General features: G+C 42.2%; 1 protein-coding gene across 1 annotated transcript in view; it reads right to left on the bottom strand.

Annotated features, from left to right (window-relative positions):
• Positions 1 to 1,872: 1,872 nt before the first annotated feature.
• Positions 1,873 to 21,096, bottom strand: part of snta1 (syntrophin, alpha 1) — a 27,183-nt gene continuing 7,959 nt past the window's right edge. The window contains exons 3-8 of the mRNA XM_031863309.1: positions 7,347 to 7,542; positions 6,856 to 7,045; positions 6,428 to 6,558; positions 5,814 to 6,010; positions 4,164 to 4,351; positions 1,873 to 3,673 (exon numbers count right to left, since the gene is read on the bottom strand). Coding sequence (XP_031719169.1) covers positions 3,581 to 3,673; positions 4,164 to 4,351; positions 5,814 to 6,010; positions 6,428 to 6,558; positions 6,856 to 7,045; positions 7,347 to 7,542 — 995 coding nt within the window. The 3' untranslated portion in view covers positions 1,873 to 3,580. The remainder of the gene's footprint in view (positions 3,674 to 4,163; positions 4,352 to 5,813; positions 6,011 to 6,427; positions 6,559 to 6,855; positions 7,046 to 7,346; positions 7,543 to 21,096) is intronic.

Raw genomic sequence — 21,096 nt, 5'->3', positions numbered from 1 at the left:
ATATTACAGTTAGATCATATCAGTGTATTGTTGCATTTTAGCCCATTTATATTCACAACCCCTTTTTGCCAACTTGCCAAAGTATGTTTTCTACATTTGTTAAATACTTCCATTAATCTGAACAACAGGTAATGTCATCAGGTATTGGCTCATCTGAAATGTCTGTTTTGCATTATCATGCTACAGAATTGATTTGACCAAATAATATACAATCTGGGCTAAAACATCACCAGTACAGTCCTTTAAAAAGGAGTGTGCATAACCTTGATCAGTCCATTCCAGTTCATTCTTGTCTGCATTCACACAATGGTTATTGTTGGGATTTGAACAGACGATAATGCCTGATTGGCAAAAAACATTGCCTATTCAATCTTATTCAGAGTCAATATTCCCTCTCTTTGTGTGTGATAGTGTTTGCTCTGCTTCAACACAACAGAAGGGATTGCAGAGTGCATACATTTTCTCCTCAACCCCTTTCCTCACAAACATCATATTTTCCCCACAATGTTCTCCCCCTTCCTCTCCGTCCTAAGTGCCCTTCCATTTTTTGTTAATCAAAATATATTCACGCAATCTCCTCCTCCTCTCCAGCGGATCTGAGAGGCTGATTGGCAATTTCAGCAGCGAAACCCGTGGTCCACGGGAAGAGATGGACGCGGCCAATCTGAGAGCTCCCTGCCGTTACCATGGTAACACCTCAACAAGAGGAGCGGGGGGCACAAAGGGGAGAGAGGAGAGAGAAGATATGATCGAATGTGAACACTCTATTCTGATTTGACGGGCTGATGTACAAGTCACAGTTTGTTATTACTCGACTCTCTCCCACTTCCATTTGTTGATCACACACACACATGCAAATGCTCACGTGTGTTTGAACAGCATATATATGCACGCACACGGACTCGCACTTTACACGGCAACAAACAGCGTCTGCACCTCGCTGATAACGCTGCCTCGTGGAAGTAAAAGCATATAAGAGGGGAACTGTTTGCTTGCTCCTTTTACAATGGCTAGCAGCAGGCCTAACTGTCTCCATCACACACCCCGCTGACTTAAGCATCTCATCATCATCATCATCATCATCATCTCTGCTCTTCCCATTCTACAGATCTGTCTGGACTTAATAAAACTGTCAGACCACCAACTGGGACTGTTAAATGAAAACCTCGCCGAAGACTAGATCTGCTGTCTGAAAGCATGAGCAGTGGAACAGATCGTTAAAGACCATGAGATATGACATCAAAACGTGCAGCTGGATATGAAAAGTGGATTAGGACCGATTTAAAAAAGGACTCTACAAGGCTGTTTGAGAGTGCTGTTGCAGCAGATAGATGGATAGATAGGGGGATAGATGGACACTTTTATTCAATCCTTTTTTCACAAGGAGGGTCAGGGTCCCAATAGTTGATTTCACTCCTTGCAAGGCATTTCTTCTTTTCATTTTTGAGAATCATCAGGCGATTAAAGCGCTAACAAACAATTAGGAATATGATGTGCGAGTGTGTGCTTGGGAGACAGGTGTCACCTCCACCATGACTTCCACCTCTTTGACCGAATTTGGATTTTCTTTGATGATGGCGGGCAGTAAATCCAAATTAATCCCCAAACAAATCCTTTCCGAATAGTGACATAGGCAACCAACACAATAACAACAAAGTGGCGGTGCAGAATAAACTGAAAACTCAACATTGACCGTATACGGTTGTTGTGGCTAATATGCTAGTAACCAGATACATATTTACACATACAGCAGACACAGAAAGTTAGCATTCAATTGGAGTCGCGTTTCTGGCCACCTGATGAATTTTATTCACTGTGCTTTTGGCACTTTTGGCTCCGTTTTTGGTCACCACCGGCTCTTGAGGAAACATGCCAAAATGCTGCACTAACTTCACCAGCTAGTCGCTTACTTTGTCTGTTTTCCGGCGGACAGGTAGTGTTTGTGTGCTAAAACAGATGGAAAAGAGCCTTAGTCTTTAGAGAAGCAAATGAAAGGAATAAAATAATCAAGAGTGACATTAATACGTAATCAAAAAAGCAAAGTAAAGAATAAAAGTTAACAAAGTTTATTACATGTTTATATACAAACAACCCTGCAAGGCACACCTTTGTTTAAATAAGAATATACAATACATTTTATTCTTGAAAGCAAACAGGTTTTAGTTTTGAAATATATATTAATACAAGTCTGTTTAGTGTTGGACACAGAGAGAAGGCCCCGAGTTGTGGATGTTCAGTCGACACAAATAAGAAATACAAAAAACACTCCATGATGTAAACAACTCAACATACTCTATATGGTAAAAGAACATTTTTAAATGTGGACAATTTGTGTAGAAAACAGACCATCAGTGCTTTCCGATGAAGACTGTTTGTCCTCTCTTATGATTAAATCAAAAATGAAAGAAAACCCTGTCCTATAAAACTCTGTACTTTGTATTGTACTTGAAAGTTGAACCATACAGGATGAGAGGTTTGGCTAAACCGGCACTCTTTCAATACATGATTATGAAACAACCTTCGTCGGTTGAACTCTAAACTCTTATTTTGTACTTCACACGGGCTGATGTGAAAGGAAAGGCCATCCAGATTCTTGTTAGGATAATTACACGCTTTTATTTAATTTATTGGTTAGGCTAAAACACTATTTAAAAAAAAGCCTTTTTATAAGATACTCTGTTAGTCATTTCTGTTTGTGAGGCCATGGATGAGCACTTAAAACGGGGAAGAAGAGAGACAGAGAGGAGAATAAAATAAGAAGTTGTTGAGCTGCAATGAAAATGATATTTTATTTGACATTTGGAAGTTGTCCTCAATAAAAAGTATGTGTCTTTTTTTCATGAAAATTCAGGGTAAAGGCAACTTAAGCATTCACATAAAAAGCACATGGTTATAGTTATTATCGCATTGTGCACATTGTTCAGTTCAGATTATCGATCGTGTGGTGATCAGTCACGTCATTCTGTCACTCCACTGAAGCGGCCTTTGTAAAAAAAAAAAAAAAAAAAAAAAGAAGAAAAAAAAAGTTTGTCCAACATCAATCAGGACATTTGTGAAATACCGTATTGTTATGACTGCTCACAGCGCATAAAGCAACGATTGAAAGATGAAAGGACGCTCGGCACAAAGGCCTGCCGTGACTAATGAAACAAAACAAAACTCAACAATGCCACAAAAAACATGAAATGGTTGGGACATCAAGCTTAGAAATGTTAAGATGCAAGCTGTCATTTCACACAGTTTGCCATCATAAAGTGTTGATGGCCCACCGTAAAAAGGATTTGACAGATGTCAGATCCCCTAAGTGGCTGCCGACGTGCGCCATAATGTGAAAACTCTCTTTACCTTACAACTACAAGTTCAACAAAGGTCCATCAACAGTTGCAGTCTTCTATTCATTCCCTTAGAAAGACCAACGGGTGTCTGACCAGAGATGAGCCGTTTAGAGGCCTAGGAGGGCTGAAAGAAAGTGGCAAGTCAGCACCTTTCACTGGGCTGCATCCTCTGGTGTTTCAGAGTCTTCTGGCTGTGTGTTTTATTGAATAATCCTATTGTTGATGTTCCGGATGGTTGACCATTATCATGCCAGGAGGCCCAGTCGCTTGACCTTGGCAGACAGGAAAGAGTGGATGATGAAAACCATGGTCTTGGGGCAAGAATGGAGGTCCAGTTGCTGAAGAAAAAAAGAGAGTTTGGAGTGCAGGAAATATGAAAGAGAATAAAAGATATCCCTTAATGAAGTGAGAATTTAGAAAGAAATGACAACAAAAGTGCAAATGTGAAAATATGGTTAGCTTAAATTTAATCTTCAGTTTTTAAATACTGTTAAAAAATATTTCCAACATCAGTAAATTGTCAGTAATTGTGATTTAAGCAACTTGACCTTCCTGGAGCTTTCAACCACATGTCATGGTCTCAGAGTTGGCCATCTCCATGACACCTGAGCAATCTCCATCCACCAATGAGGACCATGAAATGCGACTGAAAGCTCTGCAAAAGGCGACTGAGTGGATAGTGTGTTAAGATTATTTTGTTAAAACCACTTTGTTTGTATAATCATTTAAACAATCCAGCGGCATTGTGACAGCACTCTAAAGTTAAGACATTTTTCTATATTTAAAGTGCCCCATACTGAGCGAGTTCAATGGAAAATAGCAACTTACAATCTCGGCCTCTGGGCCTCCAAAGTCGAGGAACATCATGCGAACCCCGTCGTCTGAGGACATTCTTAGGCGCTCGAAGGGCTGCTGAAGCAGAATACTTTTCCTGACACCCATCTCGTCTGTGAATAGTGTGAATCCCTCATCAATGTGGACTCCCAGGGTGCACTCCTTCCCATTCCAACTACAGGCTGCCAGGGTAGAAAAGAAAAACATGGCTTTACACAGGAGCGGACAAAAGGCAATGTCATGATTTTACAGCACGCAGCTGTAGCTCTTGTCAAATAAATCTGGATTTATATTGCATATTTCTTGCTTTCTCATTTTTGTTGTGAGCTCAGTGGAACAGTGTTGATACAGAGCCCAGAATTCTTGGCTGTATCCTACGAATGAACAGTATGATCCAAATAATGGTTTTTGTGAAGAAAAACATAATAGGCCTCAGTTAAATGGAACACTCCTCCTAATTCTGATTCTAAAATTAGATCATTTGAGGTTTTAGGCTGAAGGTTTTTGCACCACCTCATGCTACCAGCAGAGGGCGATGTAACAGCATTACTGCACCAACCTGGTGTTGGACTCACTTAAGTTTCCAGAAGGAACTTTGACACTAAAATGCAGAATCTGAATCATGGAAGTGAAAAGAGCTGCAGTCAGTGCAGACGTGGCTTATAAGACACCATGTATATACACATGCTCCACTTGCTCTTCATAAATCTGATGACCAAAAGCTTCCCTTTCTAAGAAGCCAGTTCAAGTCTTTTACAAACACGCAGCCAGAAGAAATCCCCAGAGATTGTGGACATGTTTGCCTAAAGTCTACAGTCCCTAAATCATTGTGCAACAAACAATTAATCGTAACTCCTAATCCTGCTTTGTGAGAACGGCCTCTTTTACGTGGTGAGATGGTTGTGTGTCTGTTGAATAGAAACCACGTCTTGTGCCCGAGCAGTAATTGTAAGGATTATATAGATTTCAGCTTTTTGAGCATTTTTTTGATTGCCGGCAGATCAGAATTGGAAAATATCGGCATGTTTTACTGCATGACAAACGCATCTTAAACCACTTGCCTTGCTGCATTCGCCAGTGTGAAAGACTTGTCAATCACTTTTAGAGTGACAGCAGTGTTGTGTTGTGGTAGAGGGACTCCCACTGTATTCATAGTTAGAGCGATTGTGCCTTAAAGGAGAGAACGTTTTGATGCATGCTAAACAGTCTCTTTGGGGGGGATTTCATAGGGAAATCCCACTTGTACTGTTGGTACAAGTGTTATTTAAACACATTTAATGCTGACTCAATTATTTACTTTTGTTTCTGATATTCATCGTAAACTATCCGGCCCGTACTTTGAACTATTAATAGAGGCAGCAACTGCAACCTGAATTAGAATAGCTGACACCTCAACAAGTCTTTCTTATGCACTATATTATAGACCTGATATGCCTCTCAAGATGTGTCACATAACAGTGAAGTTATCAAAAGAAACTTGTGCTCAGTGCCATGACAAGAGGGTGACCCAAGTGGGAGTCAAACCTTGAACCTCGGTTGCGTCATTCAGGACAAAATTTGAAATTTTTCAGACTCGTAGGCTGAGGAAATGTACAGCGAGAATGAAGCCAGAACTGGGAGTCAAACAAATCTCTGCATCCGTACCCGCGGTGACCTCCTTGATGAGCTCGGCAGCATTATGGCAACCCTCCACCAGCAGATGAGTCCAGGTGGACAGCTCCTTGGCAGAGTCCACCCTGAACACATGGGTCTCCACGCCTTGCTTAGTGCCCGAACGCAGGCCAAATGAGAGGTCAGAGTCCAGGAGAGGAGAGCTTTTCCCTGGGCCGGAGTGGACCAGTCTGAAGGGGGGAGGAGAAAGCATGAGCGGAACGTGGGCGGGAAAGAAGGGAAATTAAGATTCATAGAAAAGGATGAATCGTAAAGGGCAAATTAAGGGGTATGCATGTCAAATTGTGGGATGTGGAGTGCACAGGAGAGAAGGAAGGGAAGGAAAAACACATGAGTCATAGGCTCTGGTTCCACTCATGTTTTCCAAATGAATGTGATGCAAAATGTCCAATAGTCCAGTTATGGAAAGAGTGAGCTCGTGCTCTCCTGACTGGGCCAAAACAAGCCCAAAAAGGCCTCTTCAGTCATTTGTGGGCTGCTGAGGGTGGAGGACAGACGTTTATTAAATGCCAAACATGTCACGTGTGCGAAGTGTGATAGTGAATATCGAGTACTGTATGTGGATGCAGGCATTTGTGTGTTTGAACCTGGTAGCAATGAGCGGGTGACTCTTTGTGGGGCTGCGGAGGCTCTCTTTGCTCTCAGGCAAGGAGGGATACAGGAGCAGGTCTCTGTCGGTCAGCATGGCCAGTACGGGTTTCTCTGGACCCTGGGTCACCTGCACATTTGCAGCAGAGTTGAAGAAAGCATTTAAACTCACTCGTATGGTGCATTACAATTATCATACATGGCACATTTCTGACAGTAACGCCCAGGGACGTCAGTAGGCTGCTGATATGAATGAAGGATCTGAGTGTTGCTGTATGCGCTTTAACATAGGATTGAACCTTATTGCGCTAGAAAGCGTCTTTAACCCAGAACGATATGAAGAAGGCAGAAAAGCATAAGAAAAGCATAAAACACATAGAACAAACAGGGCAGGTCTTGCAGTTTGTACATCTGCATTCTTGCATACCTGCTCTGTAATCCAGCCCAGATGTTTGACCTCCATGCCAGATTGCATGCTCTTCATGTCCTCCTTCACTCGTGGTAAAAGGCTGGCAGCGCCGGCCTGGATGGCATTGTACCAGGACTGAGCCATGGCTGGGTCTTTAGCCCGCAGGAACACAGAGTTCCTTCTGCTGGACGAAATCACCTCGAAATACCTGGCAGACGAGATGTGAGGGAGAGAGAGAGGGACACAAGGAGGGAGGCAGAGAAAATGGAGAGAAGGAGCAGTTAGAGAAATAGAAGACAAAAGGCAAAGAGAAAAGCTTCAGGGTGAAGAGGAGGTTTTAGATATTAACAAAGAGAATGTGTGAAGAAGATGGGGTAAGAAGTCCCTTTTACATTATTCTCTCTAAACCAATTTGTTATTTTCTGGTTGTGATCTGTCCAAATTTTTTTTTTTTCTGACAGAATGTATGTATGGATCAAATATTGTGTCAGACTTCCAGCATGCTGTACCTGTTCTCTGTGTCCGGGGGGCACTGTTTTCGTGACACCTGGCACATCTTCAGCGGGATGCTGCAGGGCTCCTTCACCTCAGCAGGGGAGAGATCAGTGCCCCTCTGAGGTGTGGAGGGGGGAGAGTCCCAGGGGAGGCCGGCCCCGGGGGACCCCGAGTTCTTAAAGAAAGCCGACATCTCCTTGATGTACTTCACTGAAACAGAGTGAGAGTACGAGAGAGAGAGAGAGAATTAGATTAAGCGGACAGGCAGAAGAAGTACATGAGGACAGAGAAGGGAGAGAATTTGGGATGTGAAGATAGAGCCTCCAGGTTGGGAGATGAGTTGAGAGCTGCAACAGCACTTTACGGCCTTAAAAAGAAAATTCAACCGGAGAAAATTCTCTGCCACTTCAGATTTCTCAGCTTTTTAGTGCTTATCATGGTTTTTCATGAAGAAGAAAAAAAACACTCCTAACATGGCAAATCTATGCTTCTGTCCTAAAACTGGAATTACCTCTCTGTTGCACTTTACATCCACGTCTGTCCGAAACATCACTGCATCATTTCATCCTATTAAACATATGTGTGAAAAATATAATGCCCCAAGACACGGCTATCGTCGGCGTGGAGGCATAAAACGGAAACACCTAAAGAGTAGGATTTGCTTTAAAAAAATCTCATTAACTGTAGTTGATTTTTGTGATTTAGTAAACATACATTTTCTTGAATGTATTCTTGTTTGGGGGCATTCTGGCATTGGGTGGGCCTGTCTTGAGCACCAGCTGTTGGCAGAGAGGGTGTGGTCTCCTCCGGCTTTGTACTCACACTGTGTGCTATGACATGTATAATCTAACGCAAACATTTTTTACTTGGTTTTTTGAGGTTGTTGTTTTTTTAAAATCTTGTGTTTCATGCAAACCAATTGCCCTTTGGGGACAAATAAAGTGATTCATTGAAATGATCGGCAATAATGACCAAGGGTCAGCAGTGGTACTTGTCAATACGGTCAATGCAACTATTGACTGTTCTGTACTCCTGTACTACAGGGAACGGGAGCTTTAAGAGCACATGACCACGCTGTGGGATAGAAATCAGAGGTCACACCATTTTTCCAAAGTAAAATATATATATTTTTTCGGATATTACATTTTCATTGTATAAAAAGTGTAAACAGAATATGTCTGCTCTTCTTAGTTTGTTTCCACATAATTGGTCCTATATTACTTCATAAGTAGTGCGCAATTTGACCAATTGTTACCAAAGTATTTACAAGATCTTCATATTATACTTGTTCCACCTTAAATGACCATATTCAATATCTAAGCCCATAATTACTTTGCGGGTTATTCAAAGTACAGCCTTTTGTGTCGTTATCCAATAACTGTAATATTGAGACCCATAATCATTAGAATAACATTGCCTTTTGTTTTTGGAACATTGCCCAGCTCTTTTCTGCTCACATCTGTTTTTATATTCAGTTTTACCACTCGCACACCTACATACACCTACACACACACACACACACACACACACACACACACACACACACACACAGAGAAACACACATGGCCTCAGCTCCAGTCCAGTACGCTGTGGTATGGGTTTGGCAGAAGTAGCCACTGCTGGAGTAAAAATAGCCCAGAGGACATGGCATGAGGCTGACGGCTGCAGGCAGAGCTCTGGTTTCACTGGGGAGGTGTGAAGTGCTCTTCTCGCACAGTAGAAGAGGCATGTAGCCAGAGGGCAAGCAGAAGAGTCGCAGCACAGGACAACGGTATCATGAGAGAAGGGGCTTCCACCGCTCCCAGAATAAGAGCCCGCCAGTCAGTCGGGCAGGCGGCCATACAATGATTTTGCTGAAACATCAAGCCTTACATCATATCTAGGACTGTGTGTAGTGGCTCCTTCTCTTTTGTGGTTTTATTTCACTACAAACATTGCGCTCAAGATTTTCAGGAGGTGGCAGAGTAACTCGCTGATCAAAGAGAGGGTCAAAAGTTACTTTTTGTGCTTTTGAGGTAACTGCATGTACTCACATGTGAGCAGAAATGTTACGTGGTCCTGAGTAGGAAAACTGCCAAAACAGCATCCATGAAAAGAAGAAAAAACATTTCAAACCTGATGCCAACATTTGAATTTATGTCTGAAGGGGACTGAACTTGAACTTCTGGTTCAGAAAAGAGAATGACCTACATTTTGAAAACAATAAACATACTGTAGCTCCTCTGAGTCAACAGAATGTTGTCTTCCTGTCTCTTCTTCTTTGAAAACTATCCGTTCTCTATTATATTGTCCTGGATCTCTAATGTGTCCCTAATCTTTCCCTCTCTTCAGAGATGAGGTCGGTTCCATTTTCAGTTTGGTTTGGGGATTGTTTCCATATCTGTAAGATAACAATCTCTCGCCGTTAAAGTTTTTTCTCTCAAATCTATAAAGAATCATGCAGAAGAAGGATTTTTTTCCCCACTTTGGATTAAGACCACTGAAAAAGCCTCCCCTCGTCTCTTCCTGTCTCTCTTTTCTCACTCACACTCTCTGGTCTACCAAGATGGTTTCCTGAGACAAACATTTACGACACACACACAAAGACAGTTTGGGTTGAACGCAAACACTTGCTCACACACGCATGCATATCCAAAAACACATTTACGGTGAGGAATCCCCACGGCTCAGTATCGAGCCCCAATGCTCAGATTCATGCTCTCTTTTTTTTGATTTGTTCTTTGACAGGTTGTTTTGCCAATTAAAAGCTGTATTTGTAATTAAGACACATTTCTATTATTTGTGTTTGTGTTTGTGTTTAAATAACATTTAAGAATCCTGAAATTTTGGTAGAATCAAGAAATGGGTTTGTGTTCTTCAAAGTAACAGGGGGGAAAAAATCGTTTTGGTATTGCAAAGGTTACCCAGCCTTAGAGGTATCCCTGTAGGGTAAGAAAGACTCTTCTTTACCACAGTTTTTGGTTCTATGCCTCTGTGACATTACGTTATGTGTATGAGACCCACTTCACTTGATCCTAATGCATTTGAAGGCTCTATAAAAGTGCATTTCTCCAGTTTCCACGAGGACAATTTCACTTGTCTACTTGCCTAACTTACACTTTGCAGAATCAGCTCAACGTCCCATGAAAAATCAGAACCAGACACATTGGGGATGTGTCGACTGGGAACACGGCAGCAGTGAGCAACCAATATGTACCAGCTACCGCTTTGAAGTAGCTGTCAACTTGCATACGGAATGTTTCATGGAAATGAGCTTCTGTCCATTTGTTCCCCTGCCAACCCATTGATGTTTGTACCACGGGGTCGCCAACTGCTTCCTTGTTGCTGGACCGAGGCCATTCAAAATTGATGCGGTCAATCTCAATATGGCAGGCGAGGCCACAAGACTGGCAATGGAAATGGGATTTCCTGCATTATTGTTTCAAGTGGAAGCCATGTTAGCAGATCTCCTGAACCCTGTGGCTATCCCGAATAAGAAAGAGCTGCAGGATTTCTCAATTCAGTCCTGTTGTGGGTAAAGGTCCAGGTAAAAACCACAGACTGTTTATAAGAGGTAGACATAGTCGTTGTGATGTCACCCATTGATGTGTGGACTGTTCTATTCAAGTCTCGAGATCGGCCTTAGGCCATCACCATCTTGGATTTTGGTCGCCGCCATCTTTTCTTTTTTGCAGCCAGTGAACAGAAGTTACTATATTTGGACTGCGGAGGAGTGACTGGTGGACAAGAGGCAGTATATGGTTCTGGTAGCGACCTGTCAATCACAAGGTAGCCACACCCTTAAGCATACCCTGCTGTAAGGTTAACTTACCAAATGAACATCATGCTGTATTGAAGACTTGAAACTAGTGATTGACACCATAAACGAATGTTCACGGTGTTAACTGAGGTAATAATCAAGTGAGAAGTAGAGTCATTTTCTCATAGACTTCTATACAATCAAGAATTGTATAGAATTTTTGCAACCAGAGGAGTCGCCCCCTGATGGCCAGCAAAGAGAATGCACGTTTAAGACACTTCTGCATTGGTTTCACTTTTCAAAACTGGAGGTTGTACCTGTTTAAGACACTTCAGAGATGGCTATCTGTTCACGATTAGAATGTCTCAGTCATGCAACTAGCTTTGAATAAAAGTTTCTCAAAAACAAGGAGTGTCCTAGGTGCTACTTTTTGGCACGTAAAGGTTTTTGTCAGTGGTCATTATTGACTATTATGTAAGACTGAGTTTATGTTTTGTGCTGCACAAACTGCAGAACGAAATAGGCTGGGGGAAAAACACCAATCATAGCAAGTGTAAAGAGAAATTTACTTTTGTAAAGAGGCTTTTACATTTTTTCCGGAAATGCGATGTGGAGATTAGAAATGTCATGCATTAGTTGTGGCCCCACATAACAAATGGGACGAGATGGCTTTCAAACAGAGGGGTGAATGAATGAAAAGGAGAGAGAGGGATGGAGAATCGAGGGGGAGGTGGAAGAGGAATGAACAACATGGGAAAGGGAGAGACGGGAAGAACAAGATTGAGAGAATAAGAAAGAGTGAGACAGGCAACACAGAGAGACCGAACGTATGGTTAAGCTCAGCCAGAAATGTTGCCATGAATACCAGTGGCAGCACATTCAATACAGAGCTAAAATTAGCTGAGATGGCACTGTTATTACTTTAGCTTATCTGGCTGCCAGCGAGACTACTTTTGTGCCGTGTGTGTGTGTGTGTGTTCTTTGCTTCTTCTGCAGAATCTGCCACTAAGCTTTTCCTTCTCAAGTCTTCACATTGAACCTCACAAATCCTGACCTGACATTTTCAGCCAATTCAGTTTTGACACAATTCACTTAACTGGTTTGAGAAACCTTTTCCTCCTCCAGTGTGGTTCAAATTGCCAAAAACACAAGTTGAAATTTTCAAACTGTGCTTAGCCAGTACTCCCTATTGTGTTGATTGGCTTACACACATACACACACACACACACACACACATACACACACACACACACACACACACACACATCAACCCAACCCTCAGCCTGCATTCACACACACACACACACACACACACACACACACACACACACACATACACACACACTCTTGATGGTTTAATAATTGCCTTTACAGGTGTCTACTCAGAAAACCAGTAAGTTGATGTAGTTGGCAGTCGTTGTGCCGCTGGCGAAACAATGCGCTACAGCTGAATAACCCCCTGCCACTGGTTACCGTGGGAGCAGCAGGAATGTCAATGGCCAGTCAGCGACCTCAGAAGCACGCTGTTGGCTCTGTAAACCGTGTCAGACAAAGAATGTCCCGATGTTACACCACCAACGAGGAAAGATGTCCGAAACAACATCATAAACAACAGGAACACTCGCTGTCTTCATTGAGTACATTGGGGTCAGGCGAGGTAAAAGAAAAACAAAGTCCAGTGAGCCCACTTAAAAAGGCAGCCAATCATAAATTAGATGGTGTAGAAAATGTTGGATTTTTATGTCTTGAGACAGTCGAGATGGAGACACTAAATATTAGAAATGAGATTATTATTATTAAATGTTGTATATTATAGATTTTGTAAACAAATTTATGCACGAAAAAAGGAGTGTGTAGATCCCAATAGATACAACAGCATGGACAATGTTATCAGCAATTGTTGGCCGATAAGAAACTTTGCAGTACTGACTACAACATACTGATCGAAGCAGCTTTAAGCGATTCTTATGTTTGTCAATGTTTGTTTATGTTTCAAACCAAATCAGGTTTGTTAACATCCACATCAGTCTCACAAATGTATTGTCATTCAGGCTCTATCGCGCAGAGAAATGCATGCTTTCTACTCTGACTTACCGAACCCTCCGGTGATGTTTAAGTCTGTTTTGAGGCATGTGTGTACATGTACAGATTTTAAAAAAAGTGTACGTCTGTGCCTCCATTCAGTGATCTCATGTACAGTTAATAAATGCTGGGTTTATGTGTTCGCTGATTAATGTGTGTCTCTTTGTGGCGGCGCCATTCAGCCGAACATTTCTGCTGTTCTTAATGATTTAGAGAAGTTCATTGTTCCTTTAGCCCGTCTCATTAAAGTCATGGATAAATGCCCACCTTGGTGGGGTGTAAGGTATGGTACCAGAGAGGCTGAGAGGGCAGAGCACACCGAATCAGACTTTTAGACTAATTCACATACTGCCAGAGCACATATTTTATTACTTTGCATCGAGGGTCAGGAGAGTTAATTATCCTAATTCAACAAAGTAAAAGTGAAGGAAGCTTGAGCAGCATCTGGCAGAGGACAAGAACAGAGTGAAAGGGTGGTTGAGCGGCAGACATTTCCACTTACATTTTCCATTGATAGGTTATATTAGCTGGGCGTGATTCAAAGCGGTAACTTGCTGTGCGACTCATGAACCTCATTTCCAGTTTGTTTCCTTCGTAATGAGAGAAATGAAAGCCGTTAACATGAGATTCTCAATTTCAAAATAGCGGCGGGCTTTGGAAGAAAACTGAAATAGTTCATAAATGTCACTGCAAAGTTACATGATGTACAGAAGAATGATGAGTAAAGCTAGTGGGCTATTATGTGCAAGTGTATCTGAAATCTTGTGAAGAAGTGTTGAAAATGAAGTAAAAGTCAAATACATTTTGAAATTGGCTGGTACATCAGCAGTTTTTTAAATTGCGGAAAAGTCCTTCACACATCTTTTATTTTTTTGTGTTCATTTCTTTGTGTATATATGTATTTTTCTAAATAATGGCTGCATACACATCCTCCCATGCCTCTTACCCCCCCCCCCCCAACCCCCCACCCCCACATGCACATGCTGCACAATACTGTGAGATGGTTCAGTGGAGACTGAGCCTGGAATGAAGTGAGAGAGTGGCACAAAGACCGGGCCACCAATTTATCAGGGGCCCCGACCCAGGGCAGCGGGGTTCAGAGGGGGGACTGTTAAGCAAACTTGACGCCACAGAGGCAGAGAAGGCCTTACAGAGAGTTGTGATTTAATAAAGCTTTGTTATTGCGACTTAATCCATTCCCTCGCTGAGTCTAAGCACAATGTCCTCACAGGCCAGCAGCTCTAAAGGAAAAAGGAACCACGCTTTGTGTGCAGAGGGTTTGAGGTTTCACTGCACAGAGACATTCAGGGCGGAATCACAGAAAATACAGTGCAACCCAGCCTGCAGGAGAAGACGTGTTCATGAATTAATCTGCGATTACGTATCATGGCGATTCACTTAAATTCACACACTGAAAATGGACTTTTTTGCTCCTTCTCGGCTGTTTCTATCCAAAGTTTTTAAGAGAGTAATACACAGTGGCAACCAGTTTGCAACATTGCAAATGAAGTATTTATATCCATTTGCTTTTCATGACAACAAAGCACATGATGCTGAGTGTGCTGACGTCACTTTTTCCACTCACAAACACTCCACAAGAAAGAAGCTAGAGGACAGAAAAAGGATACTGGCACGATACAACAATATTCTATATAAGCGCCACTACTGTGGATTCTTCTCCAAATAACTTGCAGCAAGAAAGAACAAAAAAAGTTTGACTTCCCTGATCGATGGCTACATTTCTGATTGTTTACCTGAACGAATTGGAGCACCAGCTGGGTGGGATTCATTCCTCTGTTGAGTGCCAGATAGGTTCAGTATCAGCACAACATCTGCTTGAAGACCCAGATGTGGCGGATATGTAGGAATCCTAAAGTGAAGGTTTTTCAACCAGGAAAAGAAGGGCCACGACATCAACGTATCTAGGTCAGTGTAAAGAAAACACAAGGCGCCACATGTCCTACTGGCTGCTCCACCGCTGGAGATGCACACCACACACTTGTGTGTTGGCGGCAAATGTTCAGTGGTGAAATGGAATCAGGAAAATAACTGGACAGCTATTTTTATTCTGTCAGCTACTGCACACTGGAACATGTAAAAACGACATTATTTTCTTTTCACAAACTACTCTCCCATCACTCAGTTTCACAGACAACTTCACTGATCTCACACAGAAAGACGTGTACCCTCTAAACGAGACTATTCTGGATCAGTGAAGGTTAACTGAAAGACCAAATTGAATAGAATTTAAATTTAGTCGACAATTAAGATCCGACTGCATGGACTTGCTCTACGAAACAATTCTACATCTAGATAATGATACATCTGAAATTAAAAAGAAGGCCTTGATCCCTTTACAGTTAAACAATTCACTTTTATCCATCAGAGCTGAAGAGAAGCCCTGAGAACAAAGATCCAATAGGTAGTAGGAAACTGGAGGAATTCAGTAAGGCTACAAGGGAAAGGTTTATTTTCAAAGTAATAATTATACTGTCGCAGGAGCGCGAGTCAGAAAGTTTTAATTAGGGGATAAGTACATGCGTGTCACCGGCATATCTGTACGGATCCAGCGTCAACACTGGTAGGGTTCATACATTCATATTTCTACTGACATCCTTTCGTTCATCAAGCGTGAATTTTAAGCGAACGGAATCTAGTTGAGAATCTGATCTCAGTCAAGTCGACCACGTGTTGATTAATAGTGCACAGGCTAATCAGAAGAACATCCGTGTTTGATTTCACAGGGTCCACTCTGGACTATTGCCACATGCAGATGTACTTCTCAACTGGCAATTACATTTGACAGGCAGGTCAAATTGAGAAAAAGATCAAATAAATGTCCAATCCATAACTCTAAATTGGTCTTCTAGTTATGAGAGAAGTTTTATTGGCAACAGATACTGCTGCAACGTTGTCTAATGGACACTATCGTGCACGTGTTTATTTTTTAAGACATATTTCATTAAAACGACAGCAAAGCCAAGAATGTGAAATAGACAGAGCCACCATGGCAAAGGACACGCCATTGACTGTCCCAATCTGGCATGACAAGCTATCCAAGCAATGTCAGAGCACAGTGAGAGAAATGTATTCATTCTGCAGGTCAGACTGAGAAGAGAAAAGGACAGGACTCCAACACAAGAGCCAACGATCATGTAGAACCAAGAACAACAATAGATCTTGTAATGTTTAAGGTCGCCTATAGAGTGAGCGACAACAATGATGGCGTGAGTTTATAGGTCTAATAGAATCTTGGTCGCAAGCTGCGTATTGAGGAATGTCCGATTAAGGGATGACTGAGCGTTACAAATATGTAAAGAAAAAAAGCCCTACATTTCTGACAGCCACCAAAGCTCACATTTAGCCGTCTGTGGACATCTCCCACGGGTTCTGGATTGTCGGCCAAAACTTTTCGCACAGTGTAAAGCGGCCTTTACATATTAGAGCACCTCTATTCTTTTTTGTTGGATATTTCTCAGAAGCGGCTATGAACTCCTGGAGAAATGAGGCTGCTGGTAAGAGCAACCAAACATACAGGGAGATGCTTGCTGCCAGACACCAGATGAATAGATTAGCTGCTGCACGGAAACACCAACTCTCACGTCGCTGACTGGGTTTGAGGCGGCGGCTTGGCCCAAAGATACCACCTGAGAATTTGCAGTTGGAAACTGTGAATTAGGAAAGTCTCACTTGCCTCCCTGGCTACCTGTCTGGCACGGTCCAATAAGTAGACACGGGGCCACTCTCCTGAGTCAGCGGTACTGGTAGAAGTAGTGTAGACTGTATTCATGTTAAATTATGAACATGATCTTCAGCGACTACCTACATAACCAAAACTACCACGTGGTCGATATCTACAGTCGAACAGCAAAGTGCTGCAGATCACACTACTCGTCTGTATTGCATGCGATACAGATGCAGTAAGTGTTTGATGCAGAGAGGAGCACGAGGGGGTGTGTGTGTGTGTGTGTGTGTGTGTGTCACAATGAGAGAGAGATTAGGTTTGGGGTTAGCTCTTGGTGAGAGTGCTGACAAAGCATCTCTCAGCTAATGCTCATCTCAGACACAAATGAACCTCTTCAAATCTAATCTCTCCTCAGCCTGAAACACACTCCTACTTGTGCATATTGAATTTTCACATTCTGGCCGTTTTAAAGAAGTATTGACGCACTTCCAGAGGAATGACGCAGTCGATGTAACACAGTCACATTTATTAAATACGAAAGCGCAACCGCTGTGACTTCAAATTAAAAGCTGTGATGAAACTTGAAAATACAGCCTGCGTGAAAGGCTTGATGTAAGAGAGAACCTGACAAGCCATTTCTGAGTGACATATATAGTGTGTAGAGCAGGTGTTTGAAATCACTGAGCAATCAACATGAACAAAGAAACAGATCACATAGAGCAGGAGTTTGTTGCCAAAAGGCCTTCAATGTCCATATGTCCACAATATCGGAATCAGTAAAGTAGAAAGTCATAGATTCAAAGGGAAAAGCAGAAAAACAAACATTTCAACATTTAAAAACATTCCCAATTAAGAAATATGTTCTGGAGACAAATTATATGTACTCTGTCTACGTTCATGGTGATTGCCATGTGAGCTTGAATCACCTGTTCTATGCCACACAGGATGACTGGTGTTTCTATAGAATTAAATTGCATGTGGGTGATTAACACTTATCTATCTTTCAAACTCAGCTTGAAAAAAAAAAAAGGTTAAATTATAACTGCATCAAGCAAAAAGTTCTGCACATATTAGACAATGATATTTAATTTGTCAGCAGATTAAATGCTTTTGCTTCATTGTGGTGCCAAATCGTTGTGAAATTGTACATTTACCGATGTTCACATATCTTTACAAAACTGCTAGATACATATTTTTTTTGCTTTAATGTGAAATACCTTTCCCCAAACACATTGGACTTTGTACAAAGTTGCTCAACAGTTCATGCTTGCATAATGCACATTGGGGATAACAAAAATCAGGAGACTTGATACAGCTAACAAGACATGTCCTGATAAAGGTTCTAGACAATGTAGAGCTTCCATATCTAAGCTTACTTAATCCATGTGTGTGTGTGCACTGAGCCTCGCGCACAGACACATAGAAAATGATGTCCCCCCGGATATCCAAGTAAATTCTCCTGAAATTCAGGTTGGCATTATGCTACTACCCTCACCAAGTATAGAAATGGACCTGACCACATGAAACAGTCAGACCGAGGCCAAAACTTTTTAATGGTACAAAAAAAATACGATTCTTCAACCATTTCAGTCATTTATGATTCACAGTATTTTTTTCAGTATGGGACCATTATTTTACACTACCACTGAACATATTTGTTAAACAGTTTAAATGAGACATTTTTTGGTTAAGTCACTGGTGAGCCTTTAATGACCAAACTTCTGCCCCTTTCAGAAGCCTTAAGGGGTCAGTGTGTGTACAATGTGCTTGTAGGATCATAAAAGAGTGTCTGAAACCAGTCCTGAGGTTGGAATTGGAATTTTTGAACTGACTTTTCCATGAAACCTCAATCACGTTGTTTTTTTCCTCCCGAAAACAACACACAACTTTGGGTTGTAGAAATATCTGTTTCCAGCGCACCCTTGTAATTTCCTGAATCACGTATTCGAATACATCCTTAGTGCAAACACCATGAGTGCATTCGAGGAGATACTGTCCAGGACTGTGCGATGTAATCCCGTCCCACCCCTCTCTATGATGGCAGGTCTTGAGTGTGGGAGATTGGAATTGCTAAACACTTTGTGCATTCAGATGTGGTCTGACAACATGTTGGACAATCTAGTTTGTTTCGAACAAACCACGGCCTTTAGCCACTGAACTAGAGGGTCAAATATGCTGCCAGTAACCCAAACTGGTACATGAATGAGGTAGTTGTACAACAGCTCTGAACGGCCAATCGTCCAGACTATTGGTCTCCCAACAGGCCTCACCAGCTCAACCGTGAGAACGTTACATTCTTCTCCTGCACTTTGACTCCTATATACACGAACAGCACATGCACACACACTCTACCTGCCCCACCACATTCACACTTACAGTACCTCGGTGCCCTGACCTGTCTTTTGTGGCCCATTTATCCGTCTCTGCTTTACACCATGCATGCGAGTATGTGTATCGTATGTGGTTGTGTAGCCGACTGACTTGGTGCGTGTCTCTGGTACGTGCCTTGCCTCGGCTGGCAGGCTGGGGGCAATGATGGATGTATTTTCACTGAGAGTAGAATCCAAATTAAAATAGAGACAGAGTGGGGCAGTTCAGAGACCAGCGCTACATTCTGTAGCTCATCCAATCCCTGAACAGCTGCTTCATCGGTCTTCAGTCCCACTTTCAGTCTCAATTTGAATTCCTTCTTTTTTTTTTTTCCTTTGCTCCGTGGAGCATTGTTTAATTGTTCTCAGGCTGAACCTTTCGCAAAATTGATATAGAAATCTCCCAATCTATTGTGACAGCAACCCGCGCCTCCACAATAACGGCACATTCAGGTGTGATAATAAAGTGTGTGGGCCTGCCCGGGACAATGTCGAGGTGACCTATAATCCTCTCCTCATCATCCACTTCCTTTCTCTCCTCACATGTACACACAGAAACACACACATACACACACACACACTTGCAGCAGACTAAAAAAAACACACATACAGAAATACACAGCACATGTGCTCATACGCCCAAACTCAAACACACACAGTCAGGCTGTAAATGCCGCAGGGCGGAAATGAAGGCACCTGTGGTTCTGTGGTTTCATCGGGTCCGTTGTATTTATCTGACCCTCTCAGGTGTTCACTGCTCCTCTCTCGCAGACACACATTGATTATTCCATCAGCATTCAGATGAGACGTGCAACAGGAACACAGAGGGAGGCTAGCAGAGGGCATCCGATTGGAAACATTTTGAACGGCTATTTTCTTTCTTTCAAACAGACGGATTGACTATGCACACATACGATTTATGAAAAATCTATGAAGTGCTAAAACTCTTACAAGCTGTGTCACATCTGTGCAGCTAACAACTCTGTACCCTTCTCAAAACCAGTCCATTTGTAATTTTCTAATGTTTTCATCTCATGCACATTAGACAACTTTGAAGTCAACCTTTCAGCCAGCACACAACTCACTGACAGAAATACACAGCGTCCTTGGAAACATCCTTCCCCTCGATTGTACCGCTAAAGTTACGAGGCAGAGCTCGGCATTGACGCCTCGCATGTGCTGCTGCAACAGCTGCACTGATCTAAGTGGGCAGGAATCTGTTTAATACAGGCTGTCCGAAATATTCCTTCTTCTTCTCCACTTCCAAAAGAGTCACAAGCTCAGAATGCGCGATCGGGCTTCTAATGTAACTCCCTTGAATGTTGTGAAAGTGCTTATCCGACATATTACTGTATTCCAGATGTTTGAATGTGATGGAGGCAGTTTCTCCTTGATCTGAGTCAAGGCCGTGTGTGAGCGATGAAACCTGCCTTGAGCACAGCAGCCTGGTGGTGGCTTGTTTTGCTGCTGTGCACATGTAAGGAAGACTGTTACCCGACCTTTAACACTGAAGAGGTGCCAAGAAGGAGCTTGTTTCTGAATGTGTTTCTGAGTATCTTGATAAAACGCCAAAACCAAAATAAACTTTGGACTCAAACTTCATGTCAAATGAACTCAGAAGTATTTGTGTGATGCACAAATAGTCTTGACAGAAAAATCTAAATCTTAAAAAAAACTGCAGCTGGAAAAGCTCATAGCCCTCAAGCCCAAAAGTTTAAATTCTTTACTTCCTTTATACCCTTAAAATACCCCCAAAGCTTCTCACTACAGATATATGCGTCCTGCAATCCTGCAGTGGCCGGGTCAGAGACGCACAGACATCTAAGGATATCAAAATATACTCACACACACACACACACACACACACACACACACACACACACACACAC

Source organism: Anarrhichthys ocellatus, unplaced genomic scaffold, assembly GCF_004355925.1.
Source record: "Anarrhichthys ocellatus isolate YVR2014 unplaced genomic scaffold, GSC_Weel_1.0 scaffold1, whole genome shotgun sequence".
Classification (NCBI taxonomy): Eukaryota; Metazoa; Chordata; class Actinopteri; order Perciformes; family Anarhichadidae; genus Anarrhichthys; species Anarrhichthys ocellatus.
This window is presented reverse-complemented; position numbering and strand designations above follow the sequence as displayed.